Source organism: Oncorhynchus tshawytscha, linkage group LG22, assembly GCF_018296145.1.
Source record: "Oncorhynchus tshawytscha isolate Ot180627B linkage group LG22, Otsh_v2.0, whole genome shotgun sequence".
Lineage (NCBI taxonomy): Eukaryota > Metazoa > Chordata > Actinopteri > Salmoniformes > Salmonidae > Oncorhynchus > Oncorhynchus tshawytscha.
This window is the reverse complement of record NC_056450.1, coordinates 8,841,539-8,865,667: the sequence shown is the minus strand read 5'-3', so window position 1 is coordinate 8,865,667 and position 24,129 is coordinate 8,841,539. Positions and strand designations below refer to the sequence as shown.

Below are 24,129 nucleotides of genomic sequence, written 5' to 3'. Positions count from 1 at the left end.
CAGTACCAGAAGACAACAATTACAATGTGTGCGTATGCATGGGTCTGTACCTTTGTGTGTGTCTCTTCACAATCCCTGTTGTTCCATAAGGTCTATTTAAAAAACAAAAATCTGATTCTACTGCTTGCATCAGTTACCTGATGTGGAATAGATTTCCATGTAGCCATGGCTCTATGTAGTACTGTGCGCCTTCCATAGTCTGTTCTGGACTTGGGGACTGTGAGGAGACCTCTAGTGGCATGTCGTGTGGGGTATGCGTAAGTGTCCGACCTGTGTGCCAGTATTTTAAACAGACAGCTCGGTACATTCAGCTTGTCAACACCTCATACAAAAAACAGTAATGATGAAGTTCATCTCTCTTCCACTTTGAGCCATGAGAGATTGACATGCATGTCATTAATGTTAGCTCTCCGTGTTCTTTTAAGGGCCAGCCGTGCTGCCCTGTTCAGAGCCAACTGCAATTTTCTGCAAAGTCACTCTTTGTGGCACCTGACCACACAACTGAACAGTAGTCCAGGTGCGACAAAACTAGGGCCTGTAGGACCTGCCTTGTTGATAGTGCTGTTAATAAGGTAGAGTAACGCTTTATTATGGACAGACTTCTCCCCATCTTAGCTTCTGTTGTATCAATATGTTTTGACCATGACAGTTTACAATCCAGGGTTACTCCAAGCAGTTTAGTCACCTCAACTTGCTCAATTTCCACATTATTCATTACGAGACGTAGTGAATTATTTGTCCCAATACAATGCTTTTAGTTTTGGAAATATTTAGGACTAGTTTATTCCTTGCTATTCATTCCCAAAACTAACTGCAGCTCTTTGTTAAATGTTGCAGTCATTTCAGTCACTGTAGTAGTTGACATGTATAGTGTTGAGTCATCCACATACTGTACATAGACACACTGGCCTTACACAATGCCAGTGGCATGTTGTTAGTAAAGATTGAAAAAAGCAAGGGGCCTAAACAGCTACCCTGGGGAATTCCTGATTCTACCTGGATTACTGTATGTTGGAGAGGCTTCCATTAAAGAACACCCTCTGTGTTCTGTTAGACAGGTAACTCTTTATCCACATGATAGCAGCGGGTGTAAAGCCATAGCACATACGTTTTTCTAGCAGCAGACTATGATCGATAATGTCAAAAGCTGCACTGAAGTCTAACATGCCCCCACAATAATTGTATCATTAATTTCTCTCAGCCAATCATCAGTCATTTGTGTAAGTGCTGTGCTTGTTGAGGGTCCTTCCCTATAAGCGTGCTGAAAGTCTGTTGTCAATTTGTTTACTGTGAAATAGCTTTGTATCTGGTCAAACACCATTTTTCCCAGAAGTTTACTAAGGGTTGATTAACAGGCTGATTGGTTGGCTTTTTGAGCCAGTAAAGGGTGTTTTACTATTATTGGGTAGTGGAATGACTTTAACTTCACTCCAGGCTTGAGGGCACACACTTTCTACTAAGCTTAAATTGAAGATGTGGCAAATAGGAGTGGCAATATCGTCCGCTATTGTCCTCAGTAATTTTCCATCCAGACTGTCAGACCCCGGTGGCTTGTCATTGTTGATGGACAACAATAACTTCTTCCACACTGTCTTTACGGAATTCAAAACTTCAATGCTTGTCTTTCATAATTTGGTCAGATATACTTGGATGTGTAGTGTCAGCGTTTGTTGCTGGCTTGTCATCCCTAAGTTTGCTTATCTTGCCAATGGAAAAAGTCATTAAAGTAGTTTTCAACATCAGTGGGCTTTGTGATGAATGAGCCATCTGATTCAATGAATGATGGAGCCGAGTTGGCTTTTTTTCCCCAAAATGTAGTGAAAGGTGCTCCAAAGCTTTTTACTCTCATTCTTTATATCATTTATCTCTGTATAGTTTATTTTTATTTAGTTTAGTCACATGACTTTTTTATTTGCAGTACGTTTGCCAATCAGTTGGGCTGCCAGACTTACTTGCCATTCCTTTTGCCTCATCCCTCTCAACCGTACAATTTTTCAATTCCTCATCAATCCATGGAGATTTACTCATTTTTACAGTCATTTTCTTAATGGGTGCGTGCTTATTAGTAACTGGAATAAGCAATTGCATAAATGTGTCAAGTGCAGCGTCTGGTTGCTCCTTATTACACACCATAAGCCAGCAAATAATCTTTACATCATCAACATATGAATCACTACAAAACTTCTTGTATGACGTCTAAAACACTATATTAGGCCTAGCATTTGGAAATTTGTTTTTTCTAGATATGGTTATTATATTGTGATTACTACATGCTATGGATTTGGATACTGCTTTAAAGCACATTTCTGCAGCATTAGTAAAGATGTGATCAATACTGTACGTGTTGATCATTTAATTCCTGTGCTGTTTGTAAATAAATCAAATCAAATGTAATTATATAGCCCTTCGTAAATCCGCTGATATCTCAAAGTGCTGTACAGAAACCCAGCCTAAAACCCCAAACACCAAGCAATGCAGGTGTTGAAGCAAATACCCGGATCGGTTGACTGACAACCTGAAACAGGTTCCAGGCACTGGTTACAGTTTGAAATTGTTTGTTGAGTGGGCAGTTTGATGACGTCTCTTCCTACTGAACGCCGTAAGGACTGGTTCAGTTGTAGCTTTCCCACTGCACACTACTTGATTAACATGCCCTGCTGGGGTACTATGCCGTCCGGAGATGGTTAGGGTTTGAGGGTGGTGTTACTGGCTGTGTCAATGCTTTTGACTTATGACCCTTGACAATACAGTAGCTGAACTGGAGGAGGGGCGGCTGGCTGCAGACATAGGGAGATTCTCAATTTGGTGATAGTCTGTCCGCTCCTCGACTCCTCTGTCCTCCTCTCCTCCGTCACCTGGAAACCGTTGCGTGGCCGAGTTGTGGAGGAAAGTGTCAATTTGTTAGTAGCTGAACTGAGGTTTGCTGCTCCGGCAGAGGATGCAGAAGTATCCTCGCAGTGGGGTGGCTAGCACAGAAGTGTTTTCACCCCCCCCCCCGCGGCTCCGTTTCTTCTTATCACTTTACACATTTATGTTGGGATTCCACCTGTCTAGACGTCATTTGTCTGATGATGCACGAGTGGAGGAGAGTCCAAATTTGGTTTCCACGTTTCCTTTCCGCCCAAGGAGGTGAGCTTAACCAATTGAGAACCCTTGCATGTGTGTCTGTGTATGTGTGTGTGTGTGTGTGTGTGTGTGTGTGTGTGTGTGTGTGTGTGTGTGTGTGTGTGTGTGTGTGTGTGTGTGTGTGTGTTTGGTGTATCATCATGTATGCTCCACTCCCTCCGGACTAAAACTCGCCCTTCTTTGTACCCCCTCTGTTTCTCTCTTCCTCTCTTCCCTTCTTTCTGTCCTCCATTCACCTCCCCCACTCTTTCATGGGTGCGTGCGTGTGTGCGTGTGTGTGTGTAATGAAAAAGCTCACATACTTCCCATCTGTAAAGCATCTATTCTAGGGGCCCCGATATGTTGAACAAAGACAGAGGACCAAATCTGTTCTCCTCAGTCAAACTGTGAGGAAGACAAGAAACAATATTAGATCGAAGAGAAGTGACAGTCAGTAGATAGATGGCCAAACTGCAGGGGAGCATTGAATGTGCTGAAGTCTCTCTTGTTTTTAATGGATCATGGTAACTATTAGCAAGGCAATAGCCCTGTCGGGAGGAGGAGGAGGAGGAGGAGGAGGATAATTGCAAAATTGACATAATTTTTCTATGGTTATCTAACAGGAAAAATTGACATGGAGAATATGATTTATAAACAATGTTCTTCTTTTATTTTGATCTCAAAAGATACTTTTTACGACGGAGAAAAGAGAATTGAAGGGAACATGTCACATGGCTCATTGTACTGAAGCTGGCATACTGGGTTCTTTGTGTGTGGACCGAGATATTTAATTGAGCCTGAACGAAGAGTGAAGAATTATAATAATTTCACACACACTGAGAAGGACTGTGGATTTCCAGAGGCAACTAGCTGTAGATGTAGAAACACTTACAAATTGAGCCACACTGAAAAAGCTTTACAGAAGACTAATGTATGCAAACCAGACTATGATAGTGAGATAATCTCTCTCTCTCTCTCTGTCATGAAGAATCAGGCAAAAGAGGTCAAACCACTTCCACCTTCACATAACAGCCAGTTCACACATTTCCAGGGCCATTGTCATTCCCCGTCTGTAGTCAACGTGACAGTAGAGGGTCAGGGGTTAGAGGTCAGGGGTCAGGGAGATGGATGGGAAGAGAGGGTTATTTAGGGCCTCACCATAGATGAAAGACCACAGCCACACATCAACACATCTTACCGGAAAGGAAGACTTGGGTATGGCGGGATGGGAGAAGGAGATAAGAGATCAAAAATCGATGATGTAACCAAAAGATGGCAGCCACACATCTCAGAGGAAAGACTATCCCAGGCTGAGGCCTGAGGAATGGAGAAGGATAGGAAAAGGGGAAGGGGATAAGACAAAAAGCAAAGCTATAACCAGACAAAGATCTTCCGGTCCATAGGATTAAAGAGAACGTCCTGTCCCTGTCCACCCTAGAACCCCCCCCCCCTCGCTTCCCATGTCCCACATCACTGAAGAACAGAAAAGGATGGACATGGGTGTTTTTTTATTTTTATTGGGGGGAGAGAGGGAACGGTTACTGTTGAAGGAGGGGGAGAGAGGGAACGGTTACTGTTGAGGGAGGGGGAGAGAGGGGACGGTTACTGTTGAGGGAGGGGGAGAGAGGGGACGGTTACTGTTGAAGGAGGGGGAGAGAGGGGACGGTTACTGTTGAGGGAGGGGAGAGAGGGGAAGGTTACTGTTGAGGGGGAGAGAGGGGAAGGTTACTGTTGAGGGGGAGAGAGGGGAAGGTTACTGTTGAGGGAGGGGGTTAGAGAGGGGACGGTTACTGTTGAGGGAGGGGGAGAGGGGGGAAGGTTACTGTTGAGGGGGAGAGAGGGAACGGTTACTGTTGAGGGGGAGAGAGGGGACGGTTACTGTTGAAGGAGGGGGAGAGAGGGGAAGGTTACTGTTGAGGGGGAGAGAGGGGACGGTTACTGTTGAAGGAGGGGAGAGGGGGAAGGTTACTGTTGAGGGGGGAGAGGGAAGGTTACTGTTGAGGGAGGAGGAGAGAGGAAACGGTTACTGTTGAGGGAGGGGAGAGGGGACGGTTACTGTTGAGGGAGGGGGGAGAGAGGGGAAGGTTACTGTTGAGGGAGGGGGAGAGGGAGGGGACGGTTACTGTTGAGGAGGGGAGGTTTACTGTTGAAAGAGGGGGTTAGAGAAGGGACGGTTACTGTTGAAGGTTACTGAAGGGGGAGAGACTGGGGACGGGGGACGGTTACTGTTGAAGGAGGGGGAGAGAGGGGGGAAGACTGGAGGGAGGGGAGAGGGGACGGTTACTGTTGAGGGAGGGGGAAGGTTACTGAGGGGGGGGAGAGGGGACGGTTACTGTTGAGGGAGGGGAGAGAGGGGAAGGTTACTGTTGAGGGAGGGGAGAGAGGGACGGTTACTGTTGAGGGAGGGGGAGAGAGGGGATGGTTACTGTTGAGGGGGAGAGAGGGAAGGTTACTGTTGAAGGAGGGGGAGAGAGGGGACGGTTACTGTTGAGGGAGGGGAGAGAGGGGAAGGTTACTGTTGAGGGAGGGGGAGAGAGGAGACGGTTACTGTTGAGGGGGAGAGAGGGGAAGGTTACTGTTGAGGGAGGGGAGAGAGGGGACGGTTACTGTTGAGGGGGGAGGGGGGAGAGAGGGGGGAAGGTTACTGTTGAGGGGGAGAGAGGAGAAGAGGGGAAGGTTACTGTTGAGGGAGGGGGAGAGGGGACGGTTACTGTTGAGGGAGGGGAGAGAGGGGAAGGTTACTGTTGAGGGAGGGGAGAGGGGAAGGTTACTGTTGAGGGGGGAGAGGGACGGTTACTGTTGAAGGAAGGGGAAGGTTACTGAGGGGGAGAGGGAAGGTTACTGTTGAGGGAGGGGAGAGAGGGGACGGTTACTGTTGAGGGGGGGAGAGAGGGGAAGGTTACTGTTGAAGGAGGGGAAGGTTACTGTTGAGGGGGGGAGAGAGGGGAAGGTTACTGTTGAGGGGGAGAGAGGGGGGAGACGGTTACTGTTGAGGAGGGGGTTAGAGGGGGACGGTTACTGTTGAGGGAGGGGAGAGAGGGGAAGGTTACTGTTGAGGGAGGGGGAGAGAGGGGACGGTTACTGTTGAGGGAGGGGGAGAGAGGGGATGGTTACTGTTGAGGGGGAGAGGGAACGGTTACTGTTGAAGGAGGGGAGAGAGGGGACGGTTACTGTTGAGGAGGGGAGAGGGGGAAGGTTACTGTTGAGGGGGAGAGGGGAGGTTACTGTTGAGGGGGGAGACGGTTACTGTTGAGGGGGAGAGAGGGAAGGTTACTGTTGAGGGGGAGAGGGGGAGGTTACTGTTGAGGGGAGGGGAGAGGGGGGAGAAGGGGAAGGTTACTGTTGAGGGGGAGAGAGGGAAGGTTACTGTTGAGGGGAGGGGGAGAGAGGGGACGGTTACTGTTGAGGGGGAGGGGGGAAGGTTAGAGGGAGAGAGGAAGGTTACTGTTGAGGGAGGGGGAAGGTTACTGAGGGGGAAGGTTACTGTTGAGGGAGGGGAGGAAGGGAGGAGAGAGGGGAAGGTTACTGTTGAGGGGGGGAGGGGGAGAGAGGGGACGGTTACTGTTGAGGGAGGGGGAGAGAGGGGAAGGTTACTGTTGAGGAGGGGAGGGGGAGGGGAGGGGGGGGAAGGTTACTGTTGAAAGAGGGGTTACTGAGGGGGGAGGGACGGTTACTGTTGAGGGAGGGGGAGAGAGGGGACGGTTACTGTTGAGGGGGGGGAGAGAGGGGAAGGTTACTGTTGAGGGGGAGAGAGGGGAAGGTTACTGTTGAAGGAGGGGGAGAGAGGGGACGGTTACTGTTGAGGGAGGGGAGAGAGGGGAAGGTTACTGTTGAGGGAGGGGAGAGAGGGGACTGGTTAAGGTTACTGTTGAGGGGGGAGAGGGGAAGGTTACTGTTGAGGGAGGGGATAGAGGGGAAGGTTACTGTTGAGGGGGGGATAGGGAACGGTTACTGTTGAGGGGGGGAGAGAGGGGACGGTTACTGTTGAAGGAGGGGGAGAGAGGGGAAGGTTACTGTTGAGGGGGGGATAGGGGAACGGTTACTGTTGAAGGAGGGGAAGAGAGGGGACGGTTACTGTTGAAGGAGGGGGAGAGAGGGGAACGGTTACTGTTGAGGGAGGGAGAGAGGGGACGGTTACTGTTGAGGGGGGGGAGAGGGGACGGTTACTGTTGAGGGGAGAGGGGAGAGGGAAGAGAGGGGAAGGTTACTGTTGAGGGAGGGGAGAGAGGGGAAGATTACTGTTGAGGGGGGGGGAGAGAGGGGACGGTTACTGTTGAGGGAGGGGGAGAGAGGGGACGGTTACTGTTGAGGGGGGGAGAGAGGGGAAGGTTACTGTTGAAGGGGGAAGGTTAGGGGGAGAGAGGGGACGGTTACTGTTGAGGGAGGGGGAGAGAGGGGAAGGTTACTGTTGAGGGAGGGGGAGAGGGGGACGGTTACTGTTGAGGGGGAGAGAGGGGAAGGTTACTGTTGAGGGAGGGGGAGAGAGGGGACGGTTACTGTTGAGGGGGGGAGAGAGGGGAAGGGGAAGGTTACTGTTGAGGGAGGGGGAGAGGGAAGGTTACTGTTGAGGGAGGGGGAGGTTACTGTTGAGGGGAAGGGAAGGTTACTGTTGAGGGGGAGAGAGGGGAAGGTTACTGTTGAGGGGGGAGGGACGGTTACTGTTGAGGGGGAAGGTTACTGTTGAGGGGGAGAGAGGGGAAGGTTACTGTTGAGGGAGGGGAGAGGGGGCTGGTTACTGTTGAGGGAGGGGAGAGAGGGGAAGGTTACTGTTGAGGGAGGGGAGAGAGGGGAAGGTTACTGTTGAGGGGGGGGAGAGAGGGGAAGGTTACTGTTGAGGGAGGGGAGAGGGGGACGGTTACTGTTGAGGGAGGGGGAGAGAGGGGAAGGTTAATGTTGAGGGAGGGGAGAGGGGAGAGAGGGGGGGAGGTTACTGTTGAGGGGGGAGAGAGGGGACGGTTACTGTTGAGGGAGGGGGAGAGAGGGGAAGGTTACTGTTGAGGGGGGGAGAGAGGGAACGGTTAGTGTTGAAGGAGGGGAGAGAGGGGACGGTTACTGTTGAGGGAGGGGAGAGAGGGGAAGGTTACTGTTGAGGGAGGGGAGAGAGGGGACGGTTACTGTTGAAGGAGGGGGGAGACTGTTGAGGGGGGGAGAGGGGAAGGTTACTGTTGAAGGAGGGGGGTTACTGTTGAGGGAGGGGAAGGTTACTGTTGAGGGAGGGGGAGAGAGGGGCTGGTTACTGTTGAGGGAGGGGGAGAGGGGAAGGTTACTGTTGAGGGGGGAGAGAGGGGAAGGTTACTGTTGAGGGAGGGGAGAGAGGGGAAGGTTACTGTTGAGGGGGAGAGAGAGGGAAGGTTACTGTTGAGGGAGGGGGAGAGAGGGGAAGGTTACTGTTGAGGGAGGGGAGAGGGGACGGTTACTGTTGAGGGAGGGGAGAGAGGGGAAGGTTACTGTTGAGGGAGGGGGAGAGAGGGGACGGTTACTGTTGAAGGAGGGGGAGAGAGGGGAGAGAGGGGAAGGTTACTGTTGAGGGAGGGGGAAGGTTACTGTTGAGGGAGAGGGGAAGGTTACTGTTGAGGGGGAGAGAGGGGACGGTTACTGTTGAGGGGGAGAGAGGGGAGGTTACTGTTGAGGGGAAGGTTACTGTTGAGGGGGAGAGAGGGGAAGGTTACTGTTGAGGGGGAGAGAGGGAAGGTTACTGTTGAGGGAGGGGAGGGGGAGGTTACTGTTGAGGGGGAGACTGTTGAGGGAGGGGAGAGGGGGACGGTTACTGTTGAGGGAGGGGAGAGGGGGAAGGTTACTGTTGAGGGAGGGGGTTAGAGAGGGGGGGGAGAGGGGAAGGTTACTGTTGAAGGGTTGAGGGGGAGAGAGGGGACGGTTACTGTTGAAGGAGGGGGAGAGGGGGGAAGGTTACTGTTGAGGGAGGGGGAAGGTTAGAGAGGGGAGGGAAGGTTACTGTTGAGGGGGAGAGAGGGGAGAGGGGGGAAGGGGAAGGTTACTGTTGAGGGAGGGGGAGAGAGGGGAAGGTTACTGTTGAGGGGGGGAGAGAGGGGAGACTGTTGAGGGGAAGGGGAAGGTTACTGTTGAGGGAGGGGGAGAGAGGGGAAGGTTACTGTTGAGGGAGGGGGAGGTTAGTCTGAGGGGACGGTTACTGTTGAGGGAGGGGGAGAGAGGGGAAGGTTACTGTTGAGGGAGGGGAGAGAGGGGACTAAGGTTACTGTTGAGGGAGGGGGAGAGAGGGGAAGGTTACTGTTGAGGGAGGGCTCTTGAGGGGACGGTTACTGTTGAAGGAGGGGGAGAGAGGGGTCACGGGTTACTGTTGAGGGAGGGGGGTTATCCAGCTCTTGGGTTAGGGGGAGCTCTATGGTTACTGTCTGAGGGGGAGAGAGGGGATGGTTACTGTTGAGGGGGAGAGCTCTAGGGGGTTAAGGTTATAGCTGGTTATCCAGAGGGAGGGGAGGTTATCCAGCTCTACGGGGTTATCTAGGTTACTCTATGGTTGAGGGGGTTATCCAGCTCTAGGTTATCTAGGGTTAAGGTTACTGGTTATCCAGAGGGCTCTAGGGCTCTATGGTTATCCAGCTCTAGGGGGTTATCCAGCTCTATGGTTACTGCTCTGAGGGTTAAGCTCTATGGTTAGGGCTTATGGTTATCTAGCTCTAGGTTACTCTATGTTATCCAGCTCTATGGTTATCTAGGGTTAGAGAGCTCTATGGTTATCCAGCTTACTGGTTATCCAGCTGAGGGTTAGGGTTAAGCTCTAGAGGGGCTCTAAGGTTACTGCTTGAGAGAGGGTTATCTAGCTGGTCACCCTCTAGCTCTATGGTTATCCAGCTCTGTGGTTATCTAGCTCTATGGTCATCCAGCTCTATGGTTATCCAGCTCTATGGTTATCCAGCTCTATGGTCATCCAGCTCTATGGTTATCTAGCTCTATGGTTATCTAGCTCTATGGTCATCCAGCTCTATGGTTATCCAGCTCTATGGTCATCCAGCTCTATGGTCATCCAGCTCTATGGTTATCCAGCTCTTGGGTTATCCAGCTCTGGGGTTATCTAGCTCTATGGTTATCTAGCTCTATGGTTATCCAGCCCTGGGGTTATCCAGCTCTTGGGTTATCTAGCTCTATGGTTATCTAGCTCTATGGTTACCCAGCTCTATGGTCATCCAGCTCTACGGTCATCCAGCTCTATGGTTATCCAGCTCTATGGTTATCTAGCTCTATGGTTATCCAGCTCTATGGTTATCCAGCTCTATGGTTATCAAGCTCGATGGTTATCCAGCTCTATGGTCATCTAGCTCTATGGTTATCCAGCTCTATGGTTATCTAGCTCTATGGTTATCTAGCTCTATGGTTATCCAGCTCTATGGTTATCTAGCTCTATGGTTATCCAGCTCTATGGTTATTAGCTCTATGGTTATCTATGGTTATCCAGCTCTATGGTTATCCAGCTCTATGGTTATCTAGCTCTATGGTTATCTAGCTCTATGGTTATCTAGCTCTATGGTTATCTAGCTCTATGGTTATCCAGCTCTATGGTTATCTAGCTCTATGGTTATCTAGCTCTATGGTTATCTAGCTCTATGGTTATCCAGCTCTATGGTTATCTAGCTCTATGGTTATCCAGCTCTATGGTTACCCAGCTCTATGGTTATCTAGCTCTATGGTTATCCAGCTCTATGGTTATCTAGCTCTATGGTTACCCAGCTCTATGGTTATCTAGCTCTATGGTTATCCAGCTCTATGGTTATCTAGCTCTATGGTTATCTAGCTCTATGGTTATCCAGCTCTATAGTTATCCAATACTTAGCTAGCTGGATTTATCCCTCCAAACTTTGACTCCCGTCTCTGTCTTCTATTGATTTTGTTGTGGTTAGCGGTGGTTCAACATCTGTCCCTGCATATGTGTGTCTGCAGCTGCCCTTTGCCTTAGTTAAACTCCCATCCATCAATAAGGAGACCTGAGAAATCCCTGTGGTTGACTTAGAGAGCATATCATTCATTCACGAGCCCTGACTTCTCTTGACCGGTTATGTAACCTTTGCCCCCCTCCATCTCTGTCTTTCTCTCTCCCTCCAACTGCTCTGATGCCACTTCTCTCCAGCTGATCCTGTGCTGCTGCCAACCGTGTCAAAATCAAATCAAATTAGATTTTACACATGGCCCGATATACAACAGGTGTAGACTTACAGTGAAATGCTCACTTACAAGCCCCTAACCAACAATGCAGTTAAGTTTTTTTTTAAAGATAGATAAGTAAAAAATAAAAATACATTTAAGAGCAGCAGTAGAGAGGCTATATACAGGGGGTGCCGGTACAGAGTCAATGTGTGGGGGTGTAGGTTAGTCAAGGTAATTGAGGTAATATGTACATGTAAGTAGAGTTAAAGTGACTATGCATAGATAATAAACAGAGAGTAGCAGCAGTGTAAAAGAGGGGGGGACAATGCAAATAGTCTGGGTAGCCATTTGATTAGCTGTTCAGGAGTCTTATGGCTTGGGGGTAGAAGCTGTTCAGAAGCCTCTTGGACCTAGACTTGTGTGTGGTTGTTTGAGTATGAGGTTGGATATTGTGGTGGCAAATCATTCAGTTTCCGTTTAAAAAAAATTGACAATTAAGTATCTATTCGATTCTTCCTCCCACTGTCCTTCTTTAAATATCTCTCTCTCTTTCCCTCCTTTCTGTCTCTCTCCAGACTCATACTCAGCGGCGGGCAGCGAGGGTAGCATCTCCACCTCCGTGGCGTCCCTGCCCCCGACCCTGACGGCGTCCATTAGCTCCGCCCCCAACTCCCCGGGCTCGCGGCGTTCCGTCAGCACCCTGAAGAGGTGGCTGACCAATCCCGTCCGCAAGCTGAGCGCTGGGGCCGTCAACATCTCCACCAGCGCCAAGGGGGAGCGGCAGGACAGGAAGTTGGATGGGGGAAGCAAGCCCCCTCCTCCTATTCCACCCCCACGCCACAGTCATGGCCTGGGCCTGGGCCTGGGAGGGCTGGGGCTGGCCAGCCCCCTGGGATCAGAGGACCACCTCACCACTGTACTACCCATCACACACAAAGAGATGGTGAGTGGAGAGGCGTTGCTAAGCACCAGTGTTCAGGATACAGTGTAGACTAGGGTACATAGACCTACATACATAGCGGTGGAGGATGCTGAGGGGAGGGCAGCTCATAATAATGTCTGGAGCGGGAGGAAATGGAACGGCATCAAGCCATGTGTTCGATGTATCTGACACCATTCCACCAACTCCGCTCCAGCCGTTACCGCGAGCCTGTCCTCCCCAATTGAGATGCCACCAACCTCCTGTGACACATACAGGTATGTACATATAGACAATGGCAAGTGACAGATTTGAAATGTTCCTCCTCAAGAGTAAACTCATCCATATACTCTGTAAAATTGCCACAGTGTTCTACATACAGTAGCTAAATATACATATATCATATCACAAGATAGCATAGGCTTATGAACAGGCTCAAGAGCAAATAGACGAATGATTGTTTAGTACAGCTGCCTGTCAAACACAGATCTACAACTCTTCCCGTGTAAATATATATGCCAGCTTCCCCATAGATAAACAGTATGTTTTATCTCTACTTAGCTTCCCTGACCACAGCCTATTGACAGTACAATGCCTCGCCTATGAATACTATCAATGACTGCTGCGTTGTAAACACACGGACAGTGGGATAGCTATGGCAGGGGTGATGCTGCTCGTTACGCAATCAACAGCACCCTGCCCTTTCACCTCTGGGGGCGTTTCTGACCCAGTCACAGCGTAACACTGACTCACGTCGGTGTGTTGAGTGATTTTGCTGTGTTATGTTGAGTAACGATGTTCCTTCTGTCTAGCTGGGTGTGTATGTGTGTGCTCATGCGGGGTGTGTGTGTGTGTTGTAGGAGTGCAGGTATAATTTGGCCAGTCCTGAGGATCTCTCCCCGGCAACCCTAAACTCTCCCAGCTACCTGTCTGACTCGCTACAAGGCTGTACTTCACTGGCCTACACACATGTGAGTCAACACGCGTGCGTGCACACACACACACGCATGCACACACACACACACACACACGCACGCACGCACACACACACACACTCTGAGTTCACACCTACAGCCCCGTGTAACAGAAGTGGTTTGGGGAATCATGTTTGCTTGTTGACAATCTTTGTCTGAGACCTGACAACTTGTCTTAGCCCACCCGAGCAAATGCCTAGGTCTAGGAGGCTTAACAAGGTAGCTACGGTCATGCAATCTATCTAATCAACAGGGTCAGAGAGCACATACTCAGTCAACGTATCCAACCTAAGGAAACACAATATAATCGTACTGAACTGATGAAGAAATTAATTGGTCATCCATTGATGGTATTGGCTGTTGTTGCTCAGTGTGTAGGTTTAGGGGAGATAGTCATGATTTTCTCTTTGGAAAACCCAGACAGGGAGGTGATAGCCCCCAAGACAGACCTGGATATGAAAGGAAGTCCCCCCTCACACCCCCACACCCCCGAAGGGCCTCTCAGAGTTAATCAGGAGGAGGCCGTCCAGTGGTTGCGTCCCAAACAGGCCCATAGGTCTCTGGTCAAAAGTAGTGCACTAATATGTAGGGAACAGGGTGCCATTCGGGACGCACACCCTTGTTGGGGTTCCGTGTGGTGGACGCTTCGCATTCAGCTGCAAAGAACATGCCTCCAGATGAAGAGGAAACGGCACGGAGGAGAAAAAGGACGGAAGATGCCTTGTTCCCGGGAACGACAGAGTCTAGACGATGGCTGTGCTCTTTCATTTACACATCAAACACTGGGAATGATGTGTGAATGGCAACAGCAACTGGGATAGATGGTGTTTGAAACCGAGACGGTTGGTAAGGGGGCCAAGATAAAGATAATGGATACTGTGTCAGGTAGACGTAAGAGAGACATGACTAACTGGAATCTTACCGGATCTGACAAAGCTTTTAAAACTCAGTGAACAAGGGAGCTACAGTGGCAAGACAAAGTATGTGAACCCATTGGAATTACCTCGATTTCTGAATAAATTGTTCATCAAATTTGATCTGACCTTCATCTAAGTCACAACAATAGACAAACACAGTGTACTTAAACTAATAACACACCAAATGATTGTATTTTTCTTGTCTATATTGAATACATCATTTAAACATTCACAGTGTAGGTTGGAAGAAGTATGTGAACCCCTAGGCTGATGACTTCTCCAAAAGCTAATTGGAGTCAGGAGTCAGCTAACCTGAAGTCCAATCATTGATATGAGATTGGAGATGTTGGTTTAGAGTTGCCCTGCCCTATAAAAAACACTCACAAAATGTGAGTTTGCTATTCACAAGAAGCATTGCCTGATGTGAACCATGCCTCGAACAAAAGAGATCTCAGAAGACCTAATATTAAGAACGGTTGCCTTGCATAAAGCTGGAAAGGGTTACAAAAGTAATCTCTAAAAGACAAATTGTCTATAAATGGAGAAATGTCAGCACTGTTGCTACTCTCCCTAAGAGTGGCCGTCCTGCAAAGATGACTGCAAGAGCACAGCGCAGAATGCTTAATGAGGTTAAGAAGAATTCTAGAGTGTCAGCTAAAGACTTACAGAAATCTCTGGAACATGCTACCATCTCTGTTGACGAGTCTACGATACGTAAAACGCTAAACAAGAATGGTGTTCATGGGAGGACACCACGGAAGAAGCCACAGCTGTCCAAAAAAAACATTGCTGCACGTCTGAAGTTTGCAAAAGAGCATCTGGATGTTGCACAGCGCTTCTGGCAAAATATTCTGTGGACAAATGAAGCTAAAGTTGTGCTGTTTGTAATGAACACACAATACTATGTGTGGAGATAAAAAGACAGGACAGCAACATCAAAACCTCATCCCAACTGTAAAGTATGGTGGAGGGAGCATCGTGGTTCGGGTCTGCTTTGCTGCCTCAGGGCCTGGACAGCTTGCTATCATCGATGGAAAAATGAATTCCCAAGTTTATCAATACTTTTTGCAGGAGAATGTAACGCTCCTGAGTGGCGCAGCTGCCTAAGGCACTGCATCTCAGTGCTAGAGACATCACTGCAGTCCCTAGTTTGAATCCCGGCTGTATCACATCCGGCCGTGATTGGAAGTCCCATAGGGCGGCGCATAATTGGCCCAGCTTTGTCTGGGTTTGGCCGGGGTAGGCCGTCATTGTAAATAAGATAATTGTTCTTGACTGACTTGCCTAGTTAAATAAAGGTTCAATAAAACGTGTAAAAATAAACATCTGTCCACCAATTGAAGGACAACAGAAGTTGGGTGATGCAACAGGACAATGACCCAAAACACAGAAGTAAATCAACAAGCTTCTACAGAAGAAAATATGCCTTCTGGAGTGGCGCAGTCCTGACCTCAACCCAATTGAGATGCTGTGGCATGACCTCAAGAGAGCGGTTCACACCAGACATCACAAGAATATTGCTGAAATGAAACAGTTTTGTAAATGGTCAAAATTCCTCCTGACTGTTGTGCAGGTCTGATCCGCAACTACAGAAAACATTTGGCTGAGGTTGTTGCTTCCAAAGGAGGGTCAACCTGTTATTAAATCCAAGGTTTCACACACATTTTCCAACCTGCACTGTGAATATTTACACAGTATGTTCAATAAAGACATGAAAACGTATAATAGTTTGTGTGTTATTAGTTTAAGCAGACTGTGTTTGTCTCTTGTTGTGACTAAGATGAAGATCAGATCCAATTGTATGACCAATTTAAGCAGAAATCCAGGAAATTCCAAAGGGTTCACATACTTTTTCTTGCCACTGTATATCTGAACTTGTCCAATAAGAACACAGATCTTCGTATTCCGTTGCAAAACGTTTTGTTACAGTGTGCCCTACTAAACATAACGCAGGTGCACCAGACCACCCCATCAGTCTGCTAAGTGTGTTATTCCCCTCCAGTTCTGGCTGTGAGAATAAGAACTCAGTCATAATAACAGTCAGTCATAAGGCTCTGGTGTCAGGATTACACACAGACAGAGACAGGGGAGAGAAGGAAAGGAGATCACTGGTTCCGTCTGTCCTGTCAGGGACAAGGTGGAGAGAGAGGGAGAAAGAGAGACATGGGAGTGAGCGAAGGAGAGGGGAGAGAGCGAGACAGAACAGGGGGGACAGGAGAGAGTGTGAGAGAGAATAAGAAAAATAGAGAGAAAGGAAGAGGCGGATTAATCTATGTAGGTCAGTCATCTCGGGGTCACGGCTTCTGTCATTCTGCGTTCTCTCTCTCTCTCTCGCTCTCTCTCTCGCTCTCTCTCTGTTTTTCTCTTCTGACCACCCACAGGAGATAAAAGATTAGACTTTCATTCTGCCAAACATCTTATTCTCATTCACTCTTACACACATTCTAGTAACTTCCCTTTCTCTTTATCTCAGATACAGTACATTCTGCTTAGTGCTGACCCTATTTCCTGCTCTCCCTCTCCCTCTTCATTCAGGATACTGCTAATCTGACCTGACATTCCGACAGAGGCCCGGGTTTGATCAATTGTTTATTATTTGATGGTCAACGGAAAATTCCTAGACTGACTTCAGTCAAACAGTCAAAAAATGTAGTACTGTTAACCAAGGAAGTAAAATGACTATAATGTACCAAGAGTTATAGCTCCGCTTGCTCTAGTCATCAAATGGTCTTTCCTTCCTCTCTTCAGGAGAGATTCAGGAGACAACTTTTGTCTGGACTGTACTGTCTGGATGCACTTTGAGAGATTTAGAGTTTCTCCTTCAAGTAGGAAAAGGCAGAAGAAAAAAAAGAGTTTGGATAGTTCTTGGAATAGAATTTTAGCACGTGCACGCCCACATGCACACACGCCTGGCACGCCCGCACCGCATGCTAACGTGCACACACTACCTCCACCTCACGAAGGCATGGTCTCCCTGTAGGAACCACATCCGACGTGATATCGGCTTCCGTTGAACTTTTGGAAAGCAAAAATAGAGGAGTAAAAATAGAGGATGCGAGAAAGAGAGAGAGTTCTTTCCTGTGGGCTTCCGCCAGAGCAGAGGACATCTGGTAAGGATCAGGATCGGCCAGGGAGCGTCCTGTCAGCCAGGGTAGAGCTAGGGCTGGAGGATTCCTAACAGGGCAGGAAAGCTAGGACACACACATGGGCGGCCAGGCCGACACACACACACACCCACTGTGTACACTACATGTTAAGTAAAAGGTCACATTTCCAGAAGTTGATGGGAAATAAAAGGCCACAGGTGAATATATACTGTCGCTATGCCGAGGAGTCTGGCCGGGAGTAAACATTTGAACAAATAGCGGCTGAACAGGTTGAACCAGGCCAGAGGGCAGGGGCAGTGGTGAACTAGAGAAAGTAGCCTCCATCCATCAGGGAGACCGGCAGAGGAGTCACAGGGATTCGTTTTTTATTAAGTATTTATTAAGGATCCCCATTACTCTTCCCAGTGTCCAGCAACATTAAGGCAGTTATACCACTTCAAATATTACATGACATTACATTTCATAACACTTTTCACAACACATTAACTGTGTGCCCTCAGGCCACTACTCTACTACCACATAAACTGCATGACCAAAAGTATGTGGACACCTGCTCATCGAACGTCTCATTCCAAAATCATGGGCATTATAAAACCCCTTTGTTGCTATAACAGCTTCCACTAGATGTATTTCCACTAGATGTTGTAACATTGCTGTGGGGACTGGCTCACAGTCAGTGTTCCAATTCAGCCCAAAGGTGTTCGATGGGGTTGACGTCAGGGCTCTATGCAGGCGAGTCAAGTTCTTCAAAACTGATCTCAACAAACCATTTCTGTATGGACCTCGCTTTGTGCACCGGGGCATTGTCGTGCTGAAACAGGAAAGGGCCTTCCCCAAACTGTTGCCACAAAGTTAGAAGCACTGAATCGTATAAAATGTTATTGTTTGCTGTAGTGTTAAGATTTCCCTTCACTGGAACTGAGGGGCCTAAACCAAACCATGAAAAACAGCCCCAAACCATTATTCCTCCTCCACCAAACATTACAGTTGCCACTATGCATTCGGGCAGGTAGCACTCTCGTGGCATCCGCCAAACACAGATTTGTCCGTCGGACTGCCAGATGATTAAGCGTGAAAAATCATTCCAGAGAACGTGTTTCCACTGCTCCAGAGTCAATGGCGGTGAGCTTTACACCACTCCAGCCGAAGCTTGGCATGGTGCATGATGATCTTAGGCTTGTGTACGGCTGCTCGGCCATGGAAACCCATTTCATGAGGCTCCCGAACAAACAATTATTGTGCTGGCATTGCTTCCAGAGACAGTTTGGAGCTCGGCAGTGAGTGTTGCAACCGAGGACAGACGTTTTTTAAGCGCTACGGCGACGCTCAATCAGGCCTTTGTGGCAGAGGGTCCAGACGAAAGCCACTCCTCAGTAAAAGGCACGACAACCAGCTTGGAGTTTGCCAAAGGCACCTAAAGAGTCTCAGACCATGAGAAACAAGATTCTCTGGTCGGATGAAACCAAGATTGAACTCTTTGGCCTTGATGCCAAGCATCACATCTGGTAGAAACCTGGAACCATCCCTACGGTGAAGCATGGTGGTGGCAGCATCATGCTGTGTTTTTTTTCAGCGGCAGGGACTAGTCAGGACCGAGGGAAAGATGAACGGAGCGAAGTACAGAGAGATCCTTGATGAAAACCTTCTCCAGAGCATTCAGGACCTCAGACTGGGGCGAAGGTTCACCTTCTAACAGGACAACGACCCTAAGCACACAGCCAAGACAATGCAGGAGTGGCTTCGGGAGTCTCTGAATGTCCTTTAGTGTCCTAGCCAGAGCCTGCTCTAACATTTCTGGAGAGACCTGAAAATAGCTGTGTAGCAACACTCTCCATCCAACCTGACAGGGCTTGAGAGGATCTGCAGAGAAGAATGGAACAAACTCCCCAAATACAGGTGTGCCAAGCGTGTAGCGTCATATCTGAGAAGACTCGATGCTGTAATCGGTGCCAAAGGTGCTTCAACAAAGTACTGAGTAAAGGGTCTGAATAGAGTCTGTAGAGTGCGTTTAGGATGCGGGTGTATGATTAGTTGTGTACTGTGGGTCAAAGTCAAGGGAAGATGGGCACGGCCGGAACATGGAGGCCTAAGAAGTGTGGACAAACCGAGGGTTTACTCAGTCACGAGGGAATGAGTAAGGCAGAATGAAAGCTGATGAATGCTGAACGACGTTGCTCAACCAAGAAGGGAGACTTGCACAAGAAAAGGAGCGGTTTGCTGACCATTTAAACAGGGGAGTCAAGTGTGTGTAAGTCTTCAGAAGGTTGACAAACACGCATTCGGTGCTATTGCAAGCTGAAGAGCGTGGGCAATGAACAAAGAGATGCTTATTTCTCACACAAGCATGACAGCGTATCTTACTGATCACACAAGCATTTTCTGTAGAGTGTAGAGACACTGCTTCAATGTTCAAGAATCTCCAAGGGAATGTTTCTAAGTTCCGGGAAAGTAGCCTGTGAAAAGGCACTCATGTTTACCTCACCAACTCCATTGATTAGATCGCTGCGACATGTTTACTATGTCCCACTCTTCCTGAATTGATTGGGTGTGGATGTCATCAAGTGTATGATGACACAATGTTCAGTACTGTCTGGTCTAATTCACGCACTTAAAGAGAAGACGCCTGGTTATCCCTACTTCGTCTGATCTGGCGGACTCAGTAAACACAAATGCTTTGTTTGTAAATAATATCTGAGTGCTGGAGTGTGCCCCTAGATATCCTTGAATTTAAAAAACAAGAAAATCATGCCGTCTTCTTTGCTTGATTAAAGGGATTTGAAATGATTTACTCTTTTACTTTACATTTTAGAAATTACATTTACTTTTGATACTTAAATATATTTAAAACCACATACTTTTACACCTTTACTAAAGTAGGATTTTACTGGGTGACTCACTTTTACGTGAGTCAAGGTATCTTTACTTTTACTCAAGTATGACAATTGGGGACTTTTCCCACCACTATCTCTGTGTTATCACTCTTTCATCCCTTTCATCCCACTCTTTCTTTCATCCCACTCTTTCTTTCATATTCCCAGTTGCCTAGCCATGATTAAATGCAGTGGTAAGTGCTTTCAGTTTTGCCCAAATGCTGCCATCAATCCAAATCAAATCAAATCAAATCAAATTTTATTTGTCACATACACATGGTTAGCAGATGTTAATGCGAGTGTAGCGAAATGCTTGTGCTTCTAGTTCCGACAATGCAGTAATAACGAGCAAGTAATCTAACTAACAATTCCAAAAAAAACTACTGTCATACACAGTGTAAGGGGATAAAGAATATGTACATAAGGATATATGAATGAGTGATGGTACAGAGCAGCATAGGCAAGATACAGTAGATGATATCGAGTACAGTATATACATATGAGATAAGTATGTAAACCAAGTGGCATAGTTAAAGTGGCTAGTGATACATGTATTACATAAGGATGCAGTCGATGATATAGAGTACAGTATCAACGTATGCATATGAGATGAACAATGTAGGGTAAGTAACATTATATAAGGTAGCATTGTTTAAAGTGGCTAGTGATACATTTACATCATTTCCCATCAATTCCCATGATTAAAGTGGCTGGAGTAGAGTCAGTGTCATTGACAGTGTGTTGGCAGTAGCCACTCAATGTTAGTGGTGGCTGTTTAACAGTCTGATGGCCTTGAGATAGAAGCTGTTTTTCAGTCTCTCGGTCCCAGCTTTGATGCACCTGTACTGACCTCGCCTTCTGGATGGCAGCGGGGTGAACAGGCAGTGGCTCGGGTGGTTGATGTCCTTGATGATCTTTATGGCCTTCCTGTAGCATCGGGTGGTGTAGGTGTCCTGGAGGGCAGGTAGTTTGCCCCCGGTGATGCGTTGTGCAGACCTCACTACCCTCTGGAGAGCCTTACGGTTGAGGGCGATGCAGTTGCCATACCAGGCGGTGATACAGCCCGCCAGGATGCTCTCGATTGTGCATCTGTAGAAGTTTGTGAGTGCTTTTGGTGACAAGCCGAATTTCTTCAGCCTCCTGAGGTTGAAGAGGCGCTGCTGCGCCTTCCTCACGATGCTGTCTGTGTGAGTGGACCAATTCAGTTTGTCTGTGATGTGTATGCCGAGGAACTTAAAACTTGCTACCCTCTCCACTACTGTTCCATCGATGTGGATGGGGGTGTTCCCTCTGCTGTTTCCTGAAGTCCACAATCATCTCCTTAGTTTTGTTGACGTTGAGTGTGAGGTTATTTTCCTGACACCACACTCCGAGGGCCCTCACCTCCTCCCTGTAGGCCGTCTCGTCGTTGTTGGTAATCAAGCCTACCACTGTTGTGTCGTCCGCAAACTTGATGATTGAGTTGGAGGCGTGCATGGCCACGCAGTCATGGGTGAACAGGGAGTACAGGAGAGGGCTCAGAACGCACCCTTGTGGGGTCCCAGTGTTGAGGATCAGCGGGGAGGAGATGTTGTTGCCTACCCTCACCACCTGGGGGCGGCCCGCCCAGTACCCAGTTGCACAGGGCGGTAGACCCAGGGTCTGCAGCAGGGCGAGCTTGGAGGGTACTATGGTGTTGAATGCTGAGCTGTAGTCGATGAACAGCATTCTCACATGGGTATTCCTCTTGTCCAGATGGGTTAGGGCAGTGTGCAGTGTGGTTGAGATTGCATCGTCTGTGGACCTATTTGGGCGGTAAGCAAATTGGAGTGGGTCAAGGGTGTCAGGTAGGGTGCCAGGTAGGGTGCCAGGTAGGGTTTCTGGTTAGGGAAGGTTTTAAGAGTCACAGTGGATACAACATCTCCTATACACTTCCTTATAAACTCACTCACTGAGTCAGCGTATATGTCAATGTTGTTCTCTGAGGCTACCCGGAACATATCCCAGTCCACGTGATCGAAGCAATCTTAAAGCGTGGAATCCAATTGGTCAGACCAGCATTGGATAGACCTAAGTACGGGCGCTTCCTGTTTTAGTTTCTGCCTATAGGAGGGGAGCAACAAGATGGAGTCATGGTCAGATTTGCCATTAGGAGGGCAAGGGAGGGCTTGTGTGCATCGCGGAAGTTAGAGAAACAATGTTACTCGCTCGTGTACTGCAATTGATATGCTGATAGAATTTAGGTAGCCTTGTTCTCAAATTAGATTTGTTAAAATCCCCAGCTACAATAAATGTAGCCTCAGGATATATGGTTTCCAGTTTGCATAAAGTCCAGTGAAGTTCGTTGATGGCCGTCTTGGTATCACTTGCGGGGGGATATACACGGCTGTGACAATAAACAAGGAGAGTTCTCTTGCGAGGTAATATAGTCGGCATTTGATTGTGAGGAATTCTAGGTCAGGTGAACAAAAGGACTTGAGTTCCTGTATGTTGTTACAATTACACCATGAGTCAATCATGAAACATACACCCCCGCCCTTCTTCTTACCAGAGAGATGTTTATTCCTGTCGGCGCGATGCACTGAAAATCCCATTGGCTGTACCGACTCTGACAGCATGTCCCAAGCTAGCCATGTTTCCGTGAAACAGAGAGTGTTACAATCCCGGATATCTCTTTGGAAAGCAACTCTTGCCCTGATTTCATCGACTTTGTTAACTAGGGACTGGACATTAGAGAGCAATATACTCGGAAGCGGGTGTTTGGTGTGCGGGCATCCGAAGCCTCACTAGAAGACCGCACCCTCTCCTCCGGCAGCGTTGTTTTGGGCCGGCCTCTGGAATCACTTCAAATGCCCTGGGAGGTGCAGACAAAGGATCCGCTTTGGGAAAGTCGTATTCCTGGTCGTAATGCTGGTTGTGCTGGTAAGTTGAAGACTCTCTGATATCCAATAGTTCTTTGCGGTTGTATGTAACACTTAAGGTTTTCTGGGCTAACAATGTAAGAAATAATACATAAAAAAACTAAATACTGCACAGTTTCCTAAGGACAAGAAGCGAAGCTGCCATCTCTATCGGCGCGATGTTGCTGATCTTGATGGCCCAAATTTGGGAGTCTGGCTCATGGACTACAAGTGGTGAAAGTAAGAACTACAATTGAAGACAAAAATGCAGTCAAAGAAGAGAATAAATATTCTGCCAACAATTTTATTGCGAGGACATGGGGACATACTAAGGTAAAAAAGGAACGTGAGCAAGTGTTTCAATGATCATTGAAATGAGTGCAGGATTTGAATAACTTGATAAAATGATGGAAGTGAACGCTGGAATTGAACAAATCATTCTGGAAAGAGCAACCATTGGTATGGTCCTAGAGTTAGAGGCTACAGGATTTACATTCCCATGTACTATAGGACTTTACTGTCACTTTTGTGTTCCTACTATGTTTGGTTGAAGTTTGGCCGAACAGTTTCAATCAATCCGAATGGAGAAAGCCCATTAAAACCACTGACAAATCATTTGTTGCCACGCTAGTGTCACACACAACCCATAAAGCATATTTAGAACTTTATCATTCAGAATGATAAAAAACGTAAACATTTTGAAAATACAGTGTTATGGTATCTTGGCTATATCGCCCAGCCCTAATTGGGTGCTATGCTAACACCACAGAGATCCAATGAAATTATATGTAATTCTATGCACAAGACATTCTGTACACCACACTCCTTTACAGGCCCAATAATTCTCTACCGACCCTGTTCTTTCTTTCTCTCCCTCTGTCTTTCTCTTTCATGGTGACTTCACCACACCATACACTATTATTGGTGACAATCAGATCCCCTTATCATTCTGTCACTGTCCCTAGTGTCTGGCTGCTCTCCCTCCCTGGTCACCTTGGCAACCGGCATCATTATCCTCTCTCCCTCAGTCTCTCACCTTGCCTCTCTCTCTCTCTCTCTCTCCCTCTCTCTCACTCTCTCTCCCTCTGCCTCTTTGCATCCCTCCCTCTCTCCCCCGCTCTCACTTTGCCTCTCTCTCTCGTCACCCTCAATTTCCCCTCCCTCCCTCTCACCCTACCTTTGCCTTTCTCTCTCTTTGCCTCACCTTCTCACCCCCCCGTTACATCGCCTCTCCATCCCT

At 48.0% G+C, this 24,129-nt stretch overlaps 1 protein-coding gene across 5 annotated transcripts in view; it reads left to right on the top strand.

Moving 5' to 3' along the window:
- Positions 1-24,129, top strand: part of arhgef25a (Rho guanine nucleotide exchange factor (GEF) 25a) — a 129,548-nt gene that overhangs the window by 75,743 nt on the left and 29,676 nt on the right. For 3 of the 5 annotated variants that reach the window (XM_042303660.1, XM_042303659.1, XM_042303662.1), the window contains 2 exons: positions 11,799-12,166; positions 13,003-13,113. In XM_042303660.1, coding sequence (XP_042159594.1) covers positions 11,799-12,166; positions 13,003-13,113 — 479 coding nt within the window. Of the gene's footprint in view, positions 1-11,794; positions 12,167-13,002; positions 13,114-24,129 lie in introns of all 5 variants that reach the window. The other 2 variants (XM_042303663.1, XM_042303661.1) reach the window with 2 other exon arrangements.